The 21,982-nt window shown below is 37.9% G+C and overlaps 1 protein-coding gene across 2 annotated transcripts in view; it reads right to left on the reverse strand.

Moving 5' to 3' along the window:
• LOC105473008 (cadherin 6) overlaps nucleotides 1-21,982 on the reverse strand; it is a 135,792-nt gene that overhangs the window by 54,863 nt on the left and 58,947 nt on the right. For both annotated transcript variants that reach the window (XM_024790108.2, XM_011726566.3), the window contains exon 2: nucleotides 8,620-8,975. In XM_024790108.2, coding sequence (XP_024645876.1) covers nucleotides 8,620-8,847 — 228 coding nt within the window. In that variant the 5' untranslated portion in view covers nucleotides 8,848-8,975. The remainder of the gene's footprint in view (nucleotides 1-8,619; nucleotides 8,976-21,982) is intronic.

Here is a 21,982-nt window from a genome sequence, read left to right on the forward strand (position 1 = left end):
GAAAGAAAGGTTTGCAAAGAACACTGATATATTTAGCATGTTCATGATGGTTATATTTTGTTGTCATCTTGGTAACTGGCAAAATAAAAGCTTGTAGGAAGATAGGAATTTGCTCCCAGCAGCCTACACCAACACACACACAGAGTTGCCCCCTCCAGGTTGCAATGGCACATTGACATCTAAACATAATCTCCTAATTTGATGAAGCCTATCAAAGGGAGGACCCCTCCCAAACGTCTGTTTATTTTTGGTAAATGTGGGTGGAACATAAGGAAGACATTTTTAAATTTGGCTAGAGAGGTTGAGGCCTCTAAAAGTTAAATGTATAATTCTGGTTACAATGTATTCTTGGCTTTTCATATCAATGTAAATGAAAAATACCAGTGGTTTAGGAATCTGTTGATGCTTGGTTACAATATGTCAGGAATTTATTATCTGATTTTTGAAATAAAGTTTAGTCACAATTAAAATTAGGGATTTTTGTTCTACCAAAAAGAGACATGGACTCACATGTTCAGTGCAGCATTATTCACAACAGTAAAGACATGGAATCAACCTAGGTGCCCATCAGTGGTAGACTGGATAAAGAAAATGTGGTATGTATACATCGTGGAATACTATGCAACCATAAAAAACAATGAAATCATGTCCTTTGCAACAACATGGATGTAGCTGGAGGCCATGATCCTAAGTGAGTTAACACAAGAATAGAAAACCAAATATGGCATGTTCTCACTTATAAGTGGGAGCTAAACATTGGGTACTCATGGACGTAAGGATGGCAACAGTAGGCACTGGGGACTACTAGAGTGGGGAGGGAGGTGGGAGGGAGAGGGGCAGAAGTGGAAAAACTTACTGTAGAGTACTATGCTCAGTACCTAGGTGGTGGATCAGCTGTACCCCAAACCTCGCTTCACGGAATATAACCAACTAACAAACCTGCACATGTACTCTGAATCTAAAATGAAGTTGAAAACAATTAGAGATCTTGATTTGAAAAGAAATGTAAAGTAGGATGTTGGCATTCAGCTTATTTATATTCCCATCTGCTACTACAGACCCATATTATGACAAAAAAAAAATGAACTCTGGTGCAATCAGTATTTACATGGTTTACTAATACTACGAACAAGTTATGCTGATCAATAAAGAAATACTTAAAAATGCCTATGGAAGAGATGCAAAGGGCTGTGTCCATAATGAGCACGGGAGCCTCTCTAACCTTGCAACAACTTCTACTCTCTGTTTAACTCCTTGGGGTGTGGAAGTAACAGCTACAGTGGGAACAAAAAGGATGCAAACCCTTCACTCTTTACTTGACTCCTTGTTTGTTTGTTTATTTTTTTGAGACAGAGTCTCATTCTCTTGCCCAGGCTGGGAGTGCAGGCGCAGTCTCCGCTCACTGCAACCTTCACCTCCCAGGTTCAAGCGATTCTCATGCCTCAGTCTCCTGAGCAGCTGGGATTACAGGCACGCGCTACCACGCCCGGCTAATTTTTGTATTTTTAGTAGAGATGGGGTTTTGCCATGTTGCCCAGGCTGGTCTCGAATTCCTGACCTGAAGTGATATGCCTGCCTCGGCCTCCCAAAGTGCTGGGATTACAGGCCTAAGCCACACGCCCAGCTCTAGCCCTCCATTTTGTTCAACAAATTGAATTCAAGCAGGAGGCTCTAGGATTCCACCGGCATGATGAAAGGGAAGGTGGAGGATCTGGGATTGGCTCCTTATGAGGCTTTGTCTATTACTCTGCTGTGCGGTTGGCCAAGGTAAGAGTTGCCTTGGGTTTGTGAGCAAGGCCAGACATTTTAACTTTTCTGCTTTCCACATGAGCTGTGCACAGAGGGAAGTTTAAGAGCCAGAGAACTGCTGCTATACAAGACATTCGTTTTCTTAGTATCAAATAGCAAATTGAAACTTTTGTCATTAAGAAAGTGAAACCAGTTGGTTTCACTTTCAGTGGAAACAAATGAGGATTATTTCCAATAACGGCTGTTGAGAAGTTACTTCTAGAAATATTTTCTAAGAAGTATATCCAATGGGCAAGTGTGTGCATGCACTTTCTCTTAAATATGCTAACTCATAGAAATATAAAAATGTTAGTTAAATGGCTGAGCATTAAATTTAAATGAAGAAGAAGAGAGATATGCCCAAAGGCACTTGCCCTGATTCAGGGAGAAAAGATTATTGCAGGTCATTGAACCAGAACAGAAGTTTAGAGAGGGTTATCAAGGGAAAGAAAAAGACACTTAAAAAAAAAATCACAGTGACCAGAAAGATCACTAATTGTGTATCTCCTTTTAAAATGCTCACATGTAACTATTTTGAATACCACTAATGTGTTCTGGAAATTAAAAAGTAAAAGGAATGTGCATAACAATAATGCAAACATATTCGTGCAGCTCTTTAAAAGTCGCCTTAAAAAAATTTTTTTTTTTCTCTCTACCTTTGGGTTTCACACAATACATTCTCAGTAAGTTTTTGTGGTATTGCGTAGAATGCAATCATTGAACACCAACGCATGTTCCGGTTTTTTTTTTTTTTTTTCTACTTGTGCTTCAAAATGGCTTTGTAAAGTGGACATACAGGGGAGGGTATATAACTGAGTAGCTAGGTGGCCAGACAGTATCGTCTGTCGGGGTCTTAGCAATGTGAGACAGTGGCCTGAAATACTTGACTGCTCTGAGCCTTAATTTACTCATCTGTAACACAGGGATGGAAACAGTATCCATGCATTAGGGTTGCTGCGATAATCCAATGAGATAACCCATTTGAAGCGCCTAGACAGGGTTTAGAACAAAGTAGTGCTCAGAAAATATCAGCTATGACGATGCTTTCATCTGACATTGCTATTTGAAGCAACAAGTGGTTCAGAGACTCGCTGAATCACACATGGAATTAGTGCCAGGAGGTTTCTACTCTTCAGCTTATGCTCTTTTTAGGAAAAAACAAATTAGTGTAAGAATTAAAAAAAGCAACATTTCAACGATGGCATCTTTTAACCTTTCAGAATGGATAAAATATTGCTTCATGTTTACTAATTTGGATCATGTAATTATAGTAACAAATAATTGCTCATTTCTAATTTTAAAGGTGTGTATGGCTGACAACTTTTATTTTTACGGTCTGTTAAAACATTACTGTCTAATTATCTTGAGAAGAGTGGCTTCACTGAATTGGGTAGACATTAATTTTAAAGACTGAGGATAAAGGCATATTGGAAAGCCTATATGTTAGAGCTTCAAATAGAACCCACATTTTCATAATATTTAAAAAAAAATACAGGCTATCAATTTTTTTTTGAAAACTGTCCCCCCAAAACCATCACCAACTTCCATCAGAAAATGCCTGTGAAAGTATACAGTTCATTATATTCCATAAAAACAGATCTCCTGGCATGTTACTAAAAATAGAAACACCTCGAATGCTTTAGTGGAGGCTGGTCTTATGTATACATTGTGTGGAAGGAGGAGTTAAGGAACATTGTGGAAGATAAAATGGAGCAGATGGGAATTAAGTGTTGCTGTAGCTGTTGAATGGCACTGTGCAAATCTTCTGCCTAAAGTTAGGCATAATTCTGATATTTTAAGTAAATTCATCTTTGTATTAATGAATGCCTGTGTCTTCAAAATCTAATCTGTATCTACATCTACCTGTGCTCTTTTTTTCTTATGGAAATGATGGTTTCCCATAAGAATGGTAGACTATCTACCAAGATGATTGGTAGACTATCTACCAATCATCGCCAGGAAATTGCAACATTACAGAAAACAGGCTACAGAGTTACAGGGATCTCTGAAAATGTGGAATGATAAGGCTTCCCTCCATTTTTCTACTATATTAAGTTTACATAAGCCAAAGATAACCGAAGTGGATTTTGTACAAAAATAAAACACTCTTTTCTTTAGCCCATGACAAGAAAATATGTACCTCTTTGTGTTTTCTGTGTCAGTGTGAGGACTCTTTCACTCTGCTGGTTGTTCAATCTCTAAATCTCTGACCCTTTGAACTCCAGCTTTCAGACCTTTGGCTTCTCCATCCGATTAATTGGGAGGTCCTGGCAATTCTCCCTCTGCGGTATAAGCTAACACTTGCTCTGTCTTTAGATGGGGTTCAAACACCTAGGAAGCTCTGCTGAGCCCCAGAGCCTGGTTGGCTCTTCTCCTTTTTATTTTGATAACACTTTGTGGATGCCCAATTTATCACTGAACTTGCCACATTTTGTTATCACGATTGGCAGTAACATCCTCCTCGGACAGTGGTTCCCAAATTTGGCAACACGTTAGAATCATAAATAATTAAAAACCAACTAAATCAGAATGTCTGGGGAGGTGAGACCCACGGAAGGCATTTTTAAAAGCAGCACTTCTCAAATTTTAACATGCATACGATTCACCTGGGGATCATGTTAAAATGCAGGTTTCTGATTCACTCAGATTGGAGGTGGGGCCTGAGACTCTGCATTCCTAACAAGTTCCCAGGTGACGCAGATGCCACTCAAGCTAAAGCAGCTCCAAGCAGCCCCCAAATGGAGATGCGGTTTAGAAAACAATCACATCCCGGTTTTATATCTGAAACTCACAAACTCAGAAACTTACCCAATACAGGACCATTTATTTCCTCCTATCCTGTTACCTCTCCCTGCCAGCACCATTTTAAGTGAGTGGAAGTTGACATTTTCTCATAAATCAGAATTTGTTTTGTCAATATTTCAGCTATAATGGGCTTTCTCCACTATTCCTCCCCACCTTGTCTTGTCCGTGTCTCTGCATTCATCTCACTGGCAACAGAACGCAGTGGAAGGTTGAGCAAGGTTAAGATGGAGCAGCAAGGTCTCGCTGCAGTTGCTTGTGCTTCAGTGGTAAAGCACCATCTTGTCTATTCTCGTCATTGCCACTCCAGCCCCTGGACTCCTCTTTGGCTGCTGTGACGCCCACCGCCAGCCATGACCCTCTCTTTTTTTTTTTTTTTTTCTCTTCTACACCTGAAAGCCCTTTGTTTCCCTCACTGATTCTCATTTTCCTCACTCCACCATCCTCATGATGACTTACCACAAATTAATTTGCGTCATCATAATTTCGAATCAACACAAAGACAGATGTTTATAATGTAAACATTTCTTCTATGTTAAGTTTTATTTTCTCAACAGTATTACTTTTCCTCAGTTAATGCTTCTATCCTTCCACATACAGATAGATCCTTTGAGAGTTAGGCACCCACGATGGGCTCGGAGTGATTTTTATTTAGTAGTAATCTGCTTAAATAGCATGATTAAAGGTTCTATTAGCCTTGGTACACCTTTATATGTCAACCTAACTATTCTAATGGTTCCCAGAGTATGCACTGAGGCAACCTGGGTTGCAGGAGGGAGCTGACCAGGAAATATTTTTAAATTTGGAGGGATGGCCTGGTGTGGTGGTTCATGCCTGTAGTCTCAGTTAGTTGGGAGGCTGGGGCGGGAGGACAGCTTGAGCCCGGGAAGCCAAGACTACAGTAAGCGGAGATTGCGCTGCTGAACTTAAACCTGGGTGACAGAGCAAGACCACAGTTCAAACAAGAAGAAAAATAAAAAATAAAAAAAAAAAAAAAAAGGAGGGAAAAGGAGAGAAATTCAGCAGCACGTGACCTCTCCAGACCCCTTGCGAATTACTCGCTCAAGGTAGTTCACAGTTTCAACAGTAGGTGGTGCTGCATTCCTTTCAATGATTTATATTTATAAAGCTGGGTTTTTCCATAGTGGCTGTAATAGAAAGCAATTACAGTGCAAAAATCAAGGTGGAAAAGGAAAGGAGAGGGCTGTGTCTAATCTGATTGAGAAATTGTGCCATGCTCAAGAGATGCACACATACCATTTGTAACTGTGGTTAAGAGTGAAATAAATTTTTTTTGTCCATTTATGTGTATTTTTTCAAATAATTATTCAGTTGTTAAAGCAAAAATTCTTATTAAGTTGTTTGAGTCTAAGTATTTAATACATGGCACTATAAGGTATTTCTTTGAGCCTAAGGGCTCTGTGAAAAAGGGCTCTGTGAACCAAGAAAGTTTTGGAACCTCGGCTCTGGTCTAATCATTTTTTTCCTGCCAAGAGCTTGCTGACCTAGTGGAGCAGGATAATCACATCGGGTGTATCTTTTATTCCAGGTAAATTAAAGGTGGACCAACTTGTGGCCACAAATGAGGGGCAACTCTCTCCTTTATCTTTTTTAAAAATGTATTTTTTCTATTATTTTTAATTGTGGTAAAAAATACTCATCTAATTGTTTGATCTGTTGATATCATATAACTTCAAAGAGGAATTTGAGAAAATGTCATATCAACAGTTCAAAACCACCTTTAACACATGTCTGATACAGCCATGGCGGCAACTTTGACAACTTCAGTTGTTGCCCTTGATTTTTTTTTCCAGCAAATATCTCATGTGTTATAACTACAAGGAGAAGAAGGAGGGGCAGCAGGGAAGGACAGGTGATGAGGAGGGAGGGAAATTTATCTAGTTGCCAATAAAATATCCAAATCCAACTAATCCAGTCAAAGCTGTGGTTGTGAAGAGATTTTGCCATGATTCTCTGTATTTTCCACCGAGCTTTGTTAATTACCTCATTTTACTTCTGCAGTGATATGAAAGTCAATATGCCACTTCAATGTGTTACACATGGATTTAATAGAACATGTACGATGGATTTTTACCAATAATAGTAACTTCTTTATGCACCTACTCTGTCCCTGCCACTAGTGCCTGTATCACTTTACTGCAACTCCATCAGGTAGGTATTGCTGCATGCACTTTCCGGATGAAGAAATGAAAGTCCAGAAAGGTGAACAACATGTCCTGCGTCACATAATTGGCAACTGGCAGCACAGTGACGCATTCTCGGATCTGCTCGAGTCCACAGCTTGTAACTTTTCCCCATGGCACTATTACTTCTCATAATTATAATTGTAAAACTGATTCTTATGTGGGTTTAGCCACTGCTGTTTGTAGTATCCTGAAATAACCTACCCCAACACCCCCACCCCCACTTTTTTTTTTTTAACGAATATGTGGCATTATAGGTGTAAAATGGCATCACAATTGGAGAGGAAAACTGGAAAGGAAAAAGGGGAACCATCACTTAGATAAAGCACTTTTTAAAACTTAATCTTCTATGGCAACAATGCTATTTGTGTTGTAAAAAGTGCTTTAAAGATTTTAAGATGATGATTATTTTTTATAACCATCACCCGATTCACCTAGTTCTCTTCAAATTTCACAAAGGAAATGGAGTGAAGTACAAGTAGCTGAACTGTCTTTAGTAGTCACACAGAGTGTGAATTTCACAGCAAATACATGGCTAGATCCTTGGGGATCTGTGTTGATGTTCACCCCTTCACCAAATGCTTCCTCTCTCACTTTATTCCACATTAATAATTCACATCATTGGAATACTTCCTGGTTACGTCAGCCCAAGCCGTGGATGGCTTCTCTTCATTTATGGTGGTAAATACTTAAAGAGAATATTTACATATGGTTATTCAGGGATATTTGATCACAGATTGAAGTGTGAACATGCAGCCTTTAGAATCTGCAGAATGTATGTTTTTTGCATGATAATATAGATGTCTTAAAATCATAGCTGTAATCATAAATGAATGCCTTTTCTCATGTATCTATTTATGTTCATTATCAGTTTGTTTAGGAAGGGATATGTGACAATGATTTTTTAAAAAATCAATATTACCTTATGAGGCATGGAACCTACAAAGTACAAGCCTGTAGCCCTGTTTTTTCTTTGACATCTTTTCAGTATGCAGATATTCTGCAACAAGGAGGGAGCCGATGATAAAATTCCAACGAAACTCATGATGACAGGCTCACCAAGCTGTTTCCCTGACTCAGCTCCAGTAATCTGTGAGGGCTATAATAAGCGATGCCTCCTCACTTTACTTTCTGGAGTCAATAAAATGGTCAGATGATATTTGGAAAGACTACTTTTACATAAGCATTTTTCTCTTTTACAAATTTTGCCACAGTTAAATCACAAGATTTTGAAATACCTGTTTTTTTGCCAACTATTTGAGATAAGACTAAACAGTAGCAGCAGCAGAAGCTGCCAAATCTAAGGCAGTGGTGGGTTTTGACAGCCAAGGGCTCCATTTGGCCAGAGAATGATGGTGCTATAGGTAGCAGAGTTAAGGAGTAGTTAATTTGAACTGGGCCAAAGGACTATAGCTCAGAATATTTGCTTTTAGAATGAGAGAAAAAGGAGCCTTCCTTTCCTTACAGCTTAATCTCTCCATTCCTATTTTTAATACACCCGACTTTATAGAATAGCCAGACCACATTTTTTAAGCTACAGTAAAAATTAAAGGATTTATGATAATCCTATGCGGTTGGTTGTGGGTGTTTCACTTTCAACTGGAGCATTTTCTCTCTCTTTGTTGCAGGGCTAACATTTCTCAGCTTTTTGCTACAGTCTTCTTTCCGAAACTACTCAAGTGAAAAAAAAAAAAAAAGTCTTAACCAGATAAGCAACAATTCTTACTATATTGGGGAATAGTTCACATCCTCCCCGTCTATTTATTAGAAGTAACTTCTTCGGGCTTTTAAACTCAGAATGTCAAAGCACTCAAAGGAATCCTACCTTGCCCACATACTGATAATCCGATCCTGTGTATTCCTCCAGGAGAAAGAACTGATTCCACATCCAGCTCCTTTTTGAACGGTTCAGCTCATTTTTGCTGTTTCCAGAGAGCTCCAGGGCCCTTTTCTTTGCTGGGAAACCACTAGTCCTCTTAGATAGTGGAGTTGAGAGGGTTGGGTAGGGCTGGCCCACCCAAAAGAGCAGCAAGAAGTAGCGGTAAGTTCTCATGCTGATGGCACCGTCGCGTCTCTGGGTAGTGAGTGCCCCTCTCTTGGAAGTGCCTTTTTCACTGCACCGTATCCAGCCTCATTCCTCCTTCCTTCGTTAATGTTCTTTGCTTGGCTCTCAGAGGATATCTGGAAAGAATAATAACATATCAAGCATTTTTAGAGATGCTTAAAATTCAGTGTTAGAGCAAATAGGCTGGAAAAAAAGAGGACAGAAATTTGAATAGCAAAACAACAAAAAAAGTTGGCTATCAATTTTGAAATGAAGGAGACGATCTTCCAGACATGCTAAATGGAAGGCATGTGCTGGGTAGGAAGCTGTTGTTTTCTTTCTCCTTTTCTACCGCTTAAAAATCCTATTTTAAGGAATAGTGTTGCTATAGGTCAATGTGCCAGAATGGATTATTGCGCTACTCTTTTACCTTGGAATATGTGGGCTGAGATCTGGTAGAAAAAATGAGTTTGTGTTTCTGATTCTATTTGCATATTTATCCTCATGAACAAGTCTAAGGCAAAGAATATCACAGACCATTTGAATTCAATTGAAAATGGATAATGTTGAAATTTCGCTAAAATGTATTGAATCCCTGAGATGTGCCAGGCGTGAGTCAGGCAGAGCCAGCTCTGCAGACTCTTGGCTTCGGAGATGAGCTGTGATAGGACCTTTGGGTCAAATAAGGCTGGAAAAGACCATACACCTTCTCTTCAGAGTGCAGATTAGCATATCAAAGTGCCTGAAATAAAGTTTTTAAAGTGATATTTTGCAACAATAAAGATAAGCCTATACATATTTAATCCAGCATTTCCCAAACTTGTCCAGAAAACTTTTTTTTTTTTCCTTAGAGGACCTAATAATACTATAGGATGGGGGAGTAAGCAACCTATAGAATTTGTATTTAATAGACTGTAAGAATTAAATGAGCAATTCTATTCAAATTTCGTTAGGAAATCCTAAACCTTATCTATAAATTTTTGCCTTTATCATAAACAATCAGGCATATTTGTTAAAACTGGTAAAATTACAATTACATTTGTTATAACAAAAATTACAGTTGCACAGTTGCTAGGTAATTTTCACAGATGTATCAAACATATCTAAGTACCACAGTGAGGGCCATCAACTGTAAGAACTGTAACAAACTGTAACAAAAATGTCAGTTACTATACTTGTGGGTGATAGCTTTCCGTGGGAAATATTAATTTTCAAAAACACAATCTACCATAAAAAAAAAATCCTGGTGACCAGATTTGCTTGGTATAGATGTCCCAAATTAGTTTACTAGTTTATGCAATTAAAGTCATATATGCCTATATCTCCTTTAGAAATTTTTTCCAAAAAACAGTAAATTACTCATTTGTCTTACTATCTGATCTAGAAAAAACATTCTTAAATATACTAACAACAACAACAACAACAACAAAAAGGAAGTGTTTTGTAATGCGGAACGTAATAGTGATTGAACTGGTACATTTACTCTAAACCATGCAGATCAAGAACATGTTTTAGGTAATCTGATTGGTATTTTTTTCTCATCATCAGAAAAGATTGGTTCACTTGATTCTTGTCATTCTACCAGGTAAATGTATATGTGACAGGTTTTTGTTTGTTTTTTACTCCAGCAATGAGTAATTATAGCCACCTAATATGTGGCTTAGTCAAAGCCTTCTGTTGAAAGATAAGTGAAATAATTTATAATATTCGGCATTTTAAATCCTTTATTCCATTATTATGCGTCTTCTTGACAGCAGGCTGGGGAAGTTGAAAATTCCACAGGTAAGTAAATTAGTACTGCGACAATTAGCCATACTGGAAAAATGCCAGGCAACAGTATACTTGTCATAATGCAGCCTTGGTACAGGTGTGGAATGACTGACGATCAATTAGGTATAAATGATTCTTCTCTCTCCTCATAGATGGTATATAAAGGGGACGGAGAGTGCATATGGAGAACAGCCCTCTAAAGACATCTATTCATTTTTAGTAGCCGAGATTACACTGAGGTTGATTCTGTGGAAATTACATTTTTCTTAATTTCTCTCATTCTCCATTATTTGCAAAGACAAATCCTGCAGTGAAGAATTACACGTCTGCTGCTGCACTCCATGAGCACCCCATGGTGCTGGCAGGAAAGAGGGATATGGAGAAAGGAGGTGTCAGCTGTTTAAAAGGCAGACTCCTGAAGGCCGTTTTAGAGAAAAATTGATCCCTGTGGGTGTTGTGTGCAAACTCTACAAGCTGTTGCCACTTGAATATTAAATATTAGTTCTTTTTAATATCACAGATACCAAAATGTCAAGTATTTCATTTTTTACTTAGTTGGTAATGAGCTTTTAAGTGATAAAAATTTAAGTAGTATTTCCAAGTAGGCTACAACATCTAACTTTGCTACAACCCAGCTCTTTTTGTATCAACTTGATAGGGTGCATCCTTGTTAAAAACTTAATATATGTAATTGAATTACTATGATCAATATGCTCAAACTCATATTTGATGTTAGTTTTTTAGAGAGAGAGATTTCTCTGTGAAATTCTATAGTTTTTTTAAAAACCCCTTTAAACTGTTGAATATATAACATAGCAATTCTCATTTAATATTTCTTAATAGGCAGGATTGCATAGTGGTTATGATCATCAGTGCTAGAGTCTGCAACATTAGTCTCTGTGAACCTGAAAAAATGGTTTAATCTCAATCTACCTCAGTTTCTTTATTCTGTAAATGGGGTAATGATACTATCCACTTCATAGGGTGTTACAAGGATTAAATGAGGCATTACATGCGAACCATTTAGAACAGTGCCTGGCATTTGGTAAGGTATTAATAAGTATTAGGTATTCTAATCACTAATTATTCTTGTTATTCTCATTTGTATTGCATGTATAGAATCCATCTACAACACATTGCAAACATCTGCAGAAGATAGTTTGTTGATCAGAAAACATCTCCAAGCAAGTCAAAATTTTCTTAGAATTAAATAATAGAAGCACTTGAAAAATCTATAGTAATTTATATACTCATTGTTTTCTTTCATGTGGACTTCAATTCAGCATTTAACAGTAGTGGTATAGAAACAGGGAAGGCAGAGACACCGTGTGCCTTGTCACCACTGTTTGCATGAAGGAGAATATGGGCCAAAAAGAAAGTTCACTGGAGGGTGGACTCATTCATAGAATCTATATTTTCTTCTTTCCATTTTATTACGTTAAGGTTTTAAAAGTCGTCTTTATTCAGGTGAAAGAAAATCGGAACTAGCTTTCACTCAGTAATTTTGCCCCTATAAAAATGGGACTGGTAATTAACATACTGATACTATTCTAATGTTATATCAGAAAAGAATTTGAGAAGTTAAAATGAATGATATCTGCTATGGTTTGAATATCTGCCCCCTCCAAAGCTCATGTTGAAATTTAATCCCTCATGTGGCAGTATCAAAAGGTGGGGATTTTAAGACATGATTGGATTGTGAGGGTTCTTTCTGCCCTCATGAATGGATTAATCTGTGGATCAATCAGTTATCATGAGAGTGGGACTGGTGGCTCTATAAGAAGAGGAAGAGAGGCCAAGTGTGGTGGCCCACGCCTGTAATTCCAGCACTTTGGGAGGCCGAGGCGAGTGGATCACCTGAGGTCAGGAATTTGAGACCAGCCTGGCCAACATGGTGAAACCCCATCTCTACCAAAAAAAAAAAAAAAAAAAAAAAAAAAAATTAGCTGGGCATGGTGGCTGGTGCCTGTAATCCCAGCTACTCAGGAGGCTGAGGCAGGAAAATTGCTTGAACCCGGGAGGCGGAGGTTGCAGTGAGCCGTGATCATGCCATTGCACTCCAGCCTGGGCGACAAGAGCAAAACTCTGTCTGGAAAAAAAAAAGAAAAAAAAAAAAAGACCTGGATCACATGTTAGCATGCTGAGCCCCCCTTACCATGTGACACTCTGCAAAGTCCTCACCAGATGTGGCACCTCGACCTTGCACTTAGCCTCCATAACTTTAAATAAAATCCTTTTCTTTATAAATTATCCAGTTTCCGGTATTCTGTTATAAGCAATAGAAAAGGAACTAAAACAATTCCAAATTTTAGATTTTACTTAACCTAAAAGACAGTAAATGGGAAAACAATTAGTGTGCTGCAAGTATGCCCCTAAATGCAAAAAACAGGATTCTTACTGTGCAGAACCGTCAGATGTTCAAGCAAAGGAAGACAATGGCCCAGAAGCAGGCAAAGTAGAGGGGAACCATGTGGTAAGTGGCAGTCAGATGTGGTGGCTCATTTTGTAGATGTCAGGAAGTAAATGGAAAGGGGAAAGAAGTAAGGGCATGCTCAGATACTGAACTTAAAATAGAAGGCAGGGTATTCAGTCACAAAATACCTGAACTAGATGGTGGGAGGGGGGGAAAGCAAAACAAAATAGATGTTGTACCTTTTTGCTGCCCTCACCCTGCCCTCCATTCCCTCTTAGCATTAGGAGCCAATCAATTAGAAACATGAACAACTCTATAAAAATAAAACGTGAACTACCTAATTACAGTCTAATGACATTTTGCAGTGGATGTAAAAGGCTACTTAATAGACTGTGTCTCTTCTTTCCTTTTTGTTGGGATCTTAGTTTTTTGTGAGAACTTTCTATTTTCTATAAGGAATCGTTTGTATGCTCGGAAATTTGATATGCACAAGTGGTTGGTGGTCAAGAAAACTAGTTTGAATCTTTGCAGAACCCTATTTCATTGATGACTAGAAGGTAATTGAGATGCTCATGGATAGCAGGGCAAGGCCCACATAGCTTTGGTAATTGCATACTTTGAAAATTTATTTGCCTGGCAGCCAATATGCATATGTACTTCAATATCCACAAGAATGCACGGTCAAGTCCAGATTTTATTTAATACGTGCCATTTTGGAGGAACCTGGGCCTCATTAATTTAAGTCCTATCAAGATAGAGTATGTGATAATTAATGCAAAGGCTGGGCTGACATTTTCTTTTAATTAGCAAAATCTTTTCCCCTAGATTATTGGAAATTAATAGTGCAAAAATATTTCATAGGGATATATAGAATGAGAAGACAAACTAATATGTCCTCAAGTTCCCTCGTGTACTTTGGAATCACCTTTTATTCGCAAATAATTAATATGCTAATTAGAAATTTTTTTATTGATTGAATTGCTTCTCCAGTGACATGTTTGATAACAGTTTGAATGACTCAAATGTATTATCTGGTTTTGAGATACTGATTTTATTACACTATTTGCAGACTAAATAAATATAAGACAGGTTTGAAAGCAATATAATTACGTTCAAGTTTTAAAATTCAGACTTGACATAGATTTGTTCTGGTGTTGTTGATTAATTCTAATCAGTGCAATATTACTGTAATGTTATCTAAACTTACAAATTAAACCAAGCACGTTTGTTCTTTGTTATGCGGAGCCTTAACTTTGGCATTGAAAGCACAGCAAGCATTCAGTAAAGCAACGTTATTAATATACTTTAACCAGTTACCATAGTAAGAGAATGTTTTACAACCTATTATGAATTGTTTCTTCAGATAAATGGTGTTGCATACACATACTGTAGCATAGTACTTTACATTTCTGTAATTATGGTCTATACTTAGGTCATCCTACCCCACTGGATGATCTACACTTAACTCTTCGTAAGGCATAAATATAGAAGTCTTTTTAGCATAAGTATCATAAATACCTTATTACTTTTTGGTACACTTTCTTGCATTATATCATTGAGGAAGTAGAAAACAGCTGGTTATTTATGACTTTTTAACATCTCTCTTACTGCATCACAACTCTGAGCCTGAAATCTCAAGAGTCCTGCCCTGTCTTTGTGGGCAATGAGGATGAAGATGGTACTTAATCCATGAAAGCCTCGAAAATTAAGGAAACAGAATTGGAAAAAATAAGGAAGATGAATTAAACAGAGTGAAGCCAAAGGGAAACATGTCTTCCTACAAGTAAATCTTAAAAAAATATGATATTTATTCTGAGAGAAGGGTTTTACAGCCAATTAAGCTTGCTCAAGATCAATTTCCCGATAACCCAAGAAACTTTGTTTTGAATAGGTGGCCACCTGCTGTGAATAAAAATGTGTCTGTAGAACATGGCCGATCTTCTAGAAGCGGTAACATAAGGATAGAACCAATTTAAAAGTTTTGGTAGGGATTTCACATGAAGTCTTCATTTCTAAACCTCCATTTCATTTTTCTGTAAATGTCAAAGTCACTGTTGAGTAAAATTGGTTCTGTTTCGTGCGTGTAATGAACTCCACCGAAATGTGTCAAACAGCTTTGGCACCTCTCACCACAAAGCACTTCTCTTGTGCCAATGAATCATTATGGCAAGAGTCATCAAATGATGCCTGATATATTTTTTTGTAAATGTTTATATTTGTGGATAATATGTCAATCTGTTTGCAAACTGATGTATTTCCAGATGAAGCGATTTTAACAGCATTGCCCTTGTTCTGAAATCATATTCCACACATTGCATTAATAAAGATAAAATGCAATGTGTTACAGCACATAAAATGGCATTTTATATGTAGTGGAGGGCTGAAGTGAAATACTCACTTGGAACAAAAAACAAAATAGATCAAAACTTAAATCAGAGCACAAAGACAAAGTTCTTTTACCACATGTCAGGGAAAAGTCCAAACTCTTTAATTGTGAGAACTACTAATCTATTTAAATATGACAATATGATGAAGAGCAGACTCTGGCACGCCACATGTCAAGGTGAGAATCTCAGCTCCGCACAACGCTGGCTGGACAAAGAGGGGACCAATTTGTGTCTCAATTTCTTTATCTATAAAATGGGATGATATTAATAGTACCTACCTCATAAGATAGCTGTGAGGATAAAAATGAATGAGTTCATGTGAGGTCTTACTTATGAACATTAAGATGGCTACAACTACTTAAACTGCCAAAGATCTTAGCAGAGGACACACACAGGCCATCCTAGGGCCACATGTTGCCTCTTGTGCATTTTTTTGTTATGCCTTTTATTCTACAATTAAGAAACTGAAGTCAGTTGCTGTTCTTCAAGGAATCAGTAGATCCTCATTTGTGGATTAACTTGAAACCTCGTAAGTTCTGGTGGCCTTTATTTCTGGAGTGGAGGGAGCTGCTCCCACAGCAGTGCAAGGGCTTCCCGGGCTGCCACGGTCCCCACTGTCCTTCCTGTACTCCCCTGCTGCGGCCTTGTGTTCAAATGCCATTTGCCATCTCCCTTCCACTGGGGTTTTCCTAGACCTGCTTGCTTCATTCCTTTAAGCACCTTGCCTGGCTTTTGAGGGCCCTTTGGGCATGTGGACCCCATATTTTCCCAAAAGATTTACTCATGCAAACAAAGAAGAGAAAGCATTTTTATACTTTTAATTAGCTCTTCATGGTATGAATTTTAAACATTTCTGTAACAAACTATAGGTTTAGGTTGCAGAATTGTAGGAAAGACTGGGTTTCATATTATTCTCTGCTTATATGTTAGGTTCTCTGGCAGCTACATTAATTCTTTTAGACACATGGCCATGAAGACAATGAAGCTTAAACAAGACCGGGAGATGTCAAAACCCTCTTACAAATTAGCGTGGATGATTTCAATGAGCTGGCTCTTTTAACAGCTCAGTGAAAGGGCAGCCAGAGAGTATTGGCTGGCAGCTATGGGCCTGCAGGAAAAGAAGGTATCCTAGTGAGGATGGGAAGTCCAAAACAGATTTAACTTGATTAAATTGCAAAAGCAATCATATGGTTCAGTTTACCATTAAGTAATTGTGAACTTGGCATATCATAGATGATTTTTAGGGCTAATACTTGCATAAAGTGGTACAAAGAGTAGAGATGTTTAATTCATTTTGGATGATATACGTACATCTTTGATCAATTCTATGATGTCTAACTCGTAAATAATAATACTGGCTAACATTGCTGTATTCTACCCTGAACTTGTTACGTGCTAGGCACCGAGCTAAGCACATCACAAAGGTGCTTTCATGAATCCTCATGACAATCCTGAGAGATGGATAATATTCTTTCAATTTCTGTAGATGAGAAACTGAAGCTTAGGTCAAATAACTTGTCCATGGTCATGCAGTGAGTATGTAACAAAGCCAGATCCCAATTCATGCTTCAGACTAGGGTGCCCTTGCTCTGAATGCACTCTAAAGGGGTGTGTGCCAGGCTGCTGCCCACATGACAAGTGCTCAGTCTGGCTGTGGCCTTAGAATTGAGTCTTCATGAATCCCCTAAAAAATAACACCAATGCAAGTCTCCAAGAGGTAAAAAGAGCTGTCACAAAACTTACAAGCTAACTAAGAGCAGCAGACAAATGTGCCAGGTAATGGGATAAATGCTCTACACACATGTAAGTCTTACAACAATCCTTTGTAATGGGTACCATTTCTTTTTTTTTTTTTTAATTATACTTTAAATTCTGGGGTACATGCACAGAACATGCAGGTTTGTTTCTTAGGTATACACATGCCATGGTGGTTTGCTGCACCCATCAACCTGTCATCTACATTAGGTATTTCTCCTAATGCTATCCCTCCCTCAGTCCCCCACCCACCAACAGGCCCTGGTGTGCGATGTTCCCCACTCTGTGTCCATGTCTTCTCATTGTTCAACGCCCACTTATGGGTGGGAATATGTGGTGTTTGGTTTTCTGTTCTTGCGATAGTTTGCTGAGAATAATGGTTTCCAGCATCATCCATGTCCCTGCAAAGGACATGAACTCATCTTTTTTTATGGCTGCATAGCATTCCATGGTGTATATGTACCACATCTTCTTTAGTCTATCATTGATGGACATCTGGGTTGGTTCCACGTCTTTGCTATTGTGAATAGTGCTGCAATAAACATACGTGTGCATGTGTCTTTATAGTAGAATGATTTATAATCCTTTGGGTATATACCCAGTAATGGGATTGTTGGGTCAAATGGTATTTCTAGTTCTAGATCCTTGAGGAATTGCCACACTGTCTTCCACAATGCTTGAACTAATTTACACTCCATGATGGGGACCATTTTCTTATCCTCTCTTTTAGAGAGATAAGAAACACAGTCTTAGAGGGACTGAATACTTTGCCCAGAGTACACAGCTAGTGAGTGGCAGAACTTGGATAAAACCCAACTAACCTAGAGGCTCCTTCTTAGCCATAACATCCACAATGTCATTTGTATTTTGCTCATGGAGACAACATCTAGGTTGTATTTACTCTCATTACAGACAAAATTTGAACAAATTTATCATCAGGTTTCTAAATCCCCCACAAATTGAAGGGTTGAGGTGAGTGCTGGAGGCTGGAGTATCAACATTAGTGGGAGGGGGTAGCTGAAAGGCACAGACAGAGTAGCTACAAAAGGCAGGCAGAAGAACTGAGCACAGAACAGAACAAGTCAGGGGCTGGTCTTGGGAGAGTGATGAATTCCTACATCCCTGTTTCAAGAACAGTTCCTGGCACATAGTAACACCAGATAAACATTTGTAAAATAAGCGAACGTGTAGATGAATGTACGCATGGCTGAATGTAAGAATGACTAAATGCGTGAATTGATGATATGACTAATGACTATAAAAACGAACATGCAAATACTTCACAGCACTTGGAGGTATCACCATGTTACAAATACAGCACACTGATATTCATCATAATGACCTCAAACCATTAAGCAAAGGTCCAAGTTCTTTTGAATGTTTGGTTTGAAAAGGCATGGATGTGCAGAATAAATATGAGGAAAATTACTGTCGAAAGTTGTAATAGTGGTATTTAGAAGAGCTGGGGTTTAGATCTCACTCTCTTCTCTTGTGATCTCAGACAAGCTATTCCACCTCTCTCAGCTCTTGTTTCTCATGTATAAAATTAGGGCTGATGTGCTCATACCCAGGGATAGAATAGCGGTGTGTTTAGAAGCACAAGGGGAGCCAGTTTACCCATTTTTATCCCAGCATCAATACTTATTAGCTATGAGACATTGTGTTCCAATTTTCTCATCTTTAAATTGAGAATAGTAAAGTTTTGGGGTCTCAGGGGAGGTACCTGATAAATAGCATCTTCCTTGTTCTTCCAAACTCCAAAGATTAAGAGATACAGGAGTGTTGGATGAAGACCAATATATCACCTTTATTACTAAAAAACAAAAACCAAAGACAACCAGGTAGGAAAGATGGCTTAGTGTAAGGGCCACGAGGGCTTGCTAAGAAAACCCCAGCATTAGGCAAGCTCTCCATGGAGTCGGAGTTACACTTTATTTTGCTCTTTCTTTTACAAAAGCACAAGTGGTTCTTACCTCTGGGTCACACACTCCAATTCTAAGTTCAGAGCCAGAGGGAATGCCTTTCTGTTCCCACCCTTGGCCAGCTCAGTTACAGACCCCAGGGTCTGAACAAAGTGATGGGGAGGAATCTGTCTTAATCCCCACTAATTAAAAAATATCATTAGAGACATCAGTAATCCTGAGAGCCAGTAAATCACTTATTATTTACTGACGGTTCTTGTATTTAAAGCTTTGCTTTTTGGAGTTGTTTACAACATCACTAAAAGGAAAAAATGTATGAATAATTTAAAGATGGGGAATTTAAAGTTTCCCTGAAAATATATTTCACTTCAGGTCAATCAATGCATTACAGGCCAAATGAATTCTTTTGTGTCTCTATTCTCCTTTCCCACTAAACACACACACACAGCAAAAAGGGATAGTGATCCCGATTTTTATATGCTTCAGACACTTGCCTGTTAGCGTTGAAACACTACCATGACACTTCTCCCCCAAAAGAATAGCAGTATTTACAGAGGTGTAACCCTTTACGCCAAGTTATAATGGAAAGAAATAATCAAAGCTCCACTTGCTGTTTGGATAGCTTTGTTCATTCAATGTGTTTTATGTAAGTTTATTTGCAGAGAATTCATAACGTAAATCAGATGCTTCTCATAATATCTTGGTATAGTACCTTAGAATAATTAATGTAATAAATTTTGTATAATAACTTAAAAGGATACTGCAACACCAGAAGGTTTCTTCCCTGAGACTAACTATTAATAAAATAGAAGGGGGCTTGTGAAGGTGTGGACATCTTCACTAATCCAGGTTCATGTTAACTGACCATCAAATTAAACTTGCTCTAGACAGGAAGACAATGTGTTTGAATGGGATGCTGGATGTTTTATCAATTTTGATTGCCTTAATTTAAAAACTTTAATTAGAACCTCTGTTTACTAGAGTCAAACTGCACATAAAATATCACGCAAAACATTTTAAAAGAGAATTTTAATTATACCACTAAAGAAATGCCCTTGTTCGATGTTTACTAAACACTTGCCAGAACAAGTTAATTAATACATGTTTAAATAAGTGAAAGAAGAAGAAGGGAAGCAGAAAAAAATCACATTCGTCTTTTGTTGAGTTTTTCTGCAGTTGTCAAAGACACCCCATTTCTAATTTAATGACGGCACGTCACAGTGCGCTTGTGTAATTATAAACAATGGGCACAAGAACGCAATGAGGGCCAAGGAAAAGCCAATTCCCACTGGGAGCTGTTGTTCAAAATAATTGCTCGTTGTTGCTTGATGTTTCGAAGTAATCAAATCAAGCACTTTTTAATTTCCTTCCTCTATTCAGTTATTCCATGGTAGAATATCAGAATGTTTGGATGTTGAGTTTTTAGTAGGTCGGTAATGTGGCCTTTTAATTATTTAAAACTATGGAAAAATATTTTTTAATAGAGCATTTGTGTAGAAAGATAAACATTTTGATGATATTGAGTTTTTAGTTCTAATTTTAATAGGTTACCAACTTTTCCACTTCCTTTATTCTTTTAGTTTCTCCACTTTCTCCATCTATTGATGATGATTACTTGTGTTAGTAAAGACCGATATTGAAAAGCAGCGAATGACCCCAAAAATAAAATGAAACCAATCTTTCTAAGATGCGTCCTGTTATTTCAGTAGCTTTATGAAAAAATCAGAAGAAAAAATATCAAAAATAAGTTTGTAATCTTTTGGAGAAATAAAATGCACACATCGCACTAATTATCAAGATCATAATTAAGAAAATTATTTTCCTAAACAGCATAACTGGTACAGTTGTCCTCTTTATCCTCACATTCCAAGACCCCCAATGAATGCCTGAAATCAAGGATAGTATCGAACCCAACTGCAGTCAGTTGGAAGACATTTCTATTCATGTCTTCCACCCATAATGTAATGCCTTTTCCATCTTAACTAAGCACTTATGCACTATGGCCATAACTTTTGCAGTTTGACGTGAGACAGTAAAAACTAGCACAAATTTCTTTTTTCTTCTCCATGATTTCACAAATGAATAGAAGATTTGTTCTTACTGAAGATCTTAGCAACCACAGCATACAATTTTTTTTAAAAAAAATTTCCTTATTAAGTCAAGAACATTCACCTTTTCACTTAAAGGAAGCACTTTACAACTTATCTTTGGCATTTTCAAATGGCCGATATCACTACTTTTGCACTTCAGGTCATTAAAATATAAAATGAGGGTGACTTGAACACAAGCACTGTGATACTTCGACAGTCTATTTGATAACCACGAGGGCTAAGTGACTAACAGGTGGGTCTTGTAGACAGCGTGGATAAGCTAGAAAAAAGGAAAATGAAAATCCAGGCAGGACGGTGTGGGAGGGGGCAAGATTTCACCACACTGTCCAGAACAGCGTGTAGCTTAAAACTTATGAATTATTTATTTCTGGAATTTTCCATGTAATATTTTTGGACTGTGGTTGACCTTGGGTAGCTGAAGCCATGGAAAGAGAAACCTCAGATCAGGACGGATTACTGTATTTACCTTTTCTTTTTTAAAAGGCAGATCTACTCACCAAGACATCCCACAATCTTTTTTTCTGAAAAGTTAGCCAATATTAACAATTTCATTCAGAATCCCTTCTAAAAAAAAAAAAACCCTATATCAGTCCTGTTATATTTGTTTCCATATTGCTGAAACTGATCACCAAATTTCTCAAATTTGGTGATCACGAGTTCTGCCACAACCTGTACAGGTCTGGGAAACAACATTGAATTGGGAGCAGGCCTCTTTGGGTGTCCTATTTGAAATTTCACTCCAGGTGAGAGAGTTGAGTTAGGTTTCTTCTAAGGCTCCACAGGTTT

Source organism: Macaca nemestrina, chromosome 6 (genome assembly GCF_043159975.1).
Source record: "Macaca nemestrina isolate mMacNem1 chromosome 6, mMacNem.hap1, whole genome shotgun sequence".
Taxonomy (NCBI): domain Eukaryota; kingdom Metazoa; phylum Chordata; class Mammalia; order Primates; family Cercopithecidae; genus Macaca; species Macaca nemestrina.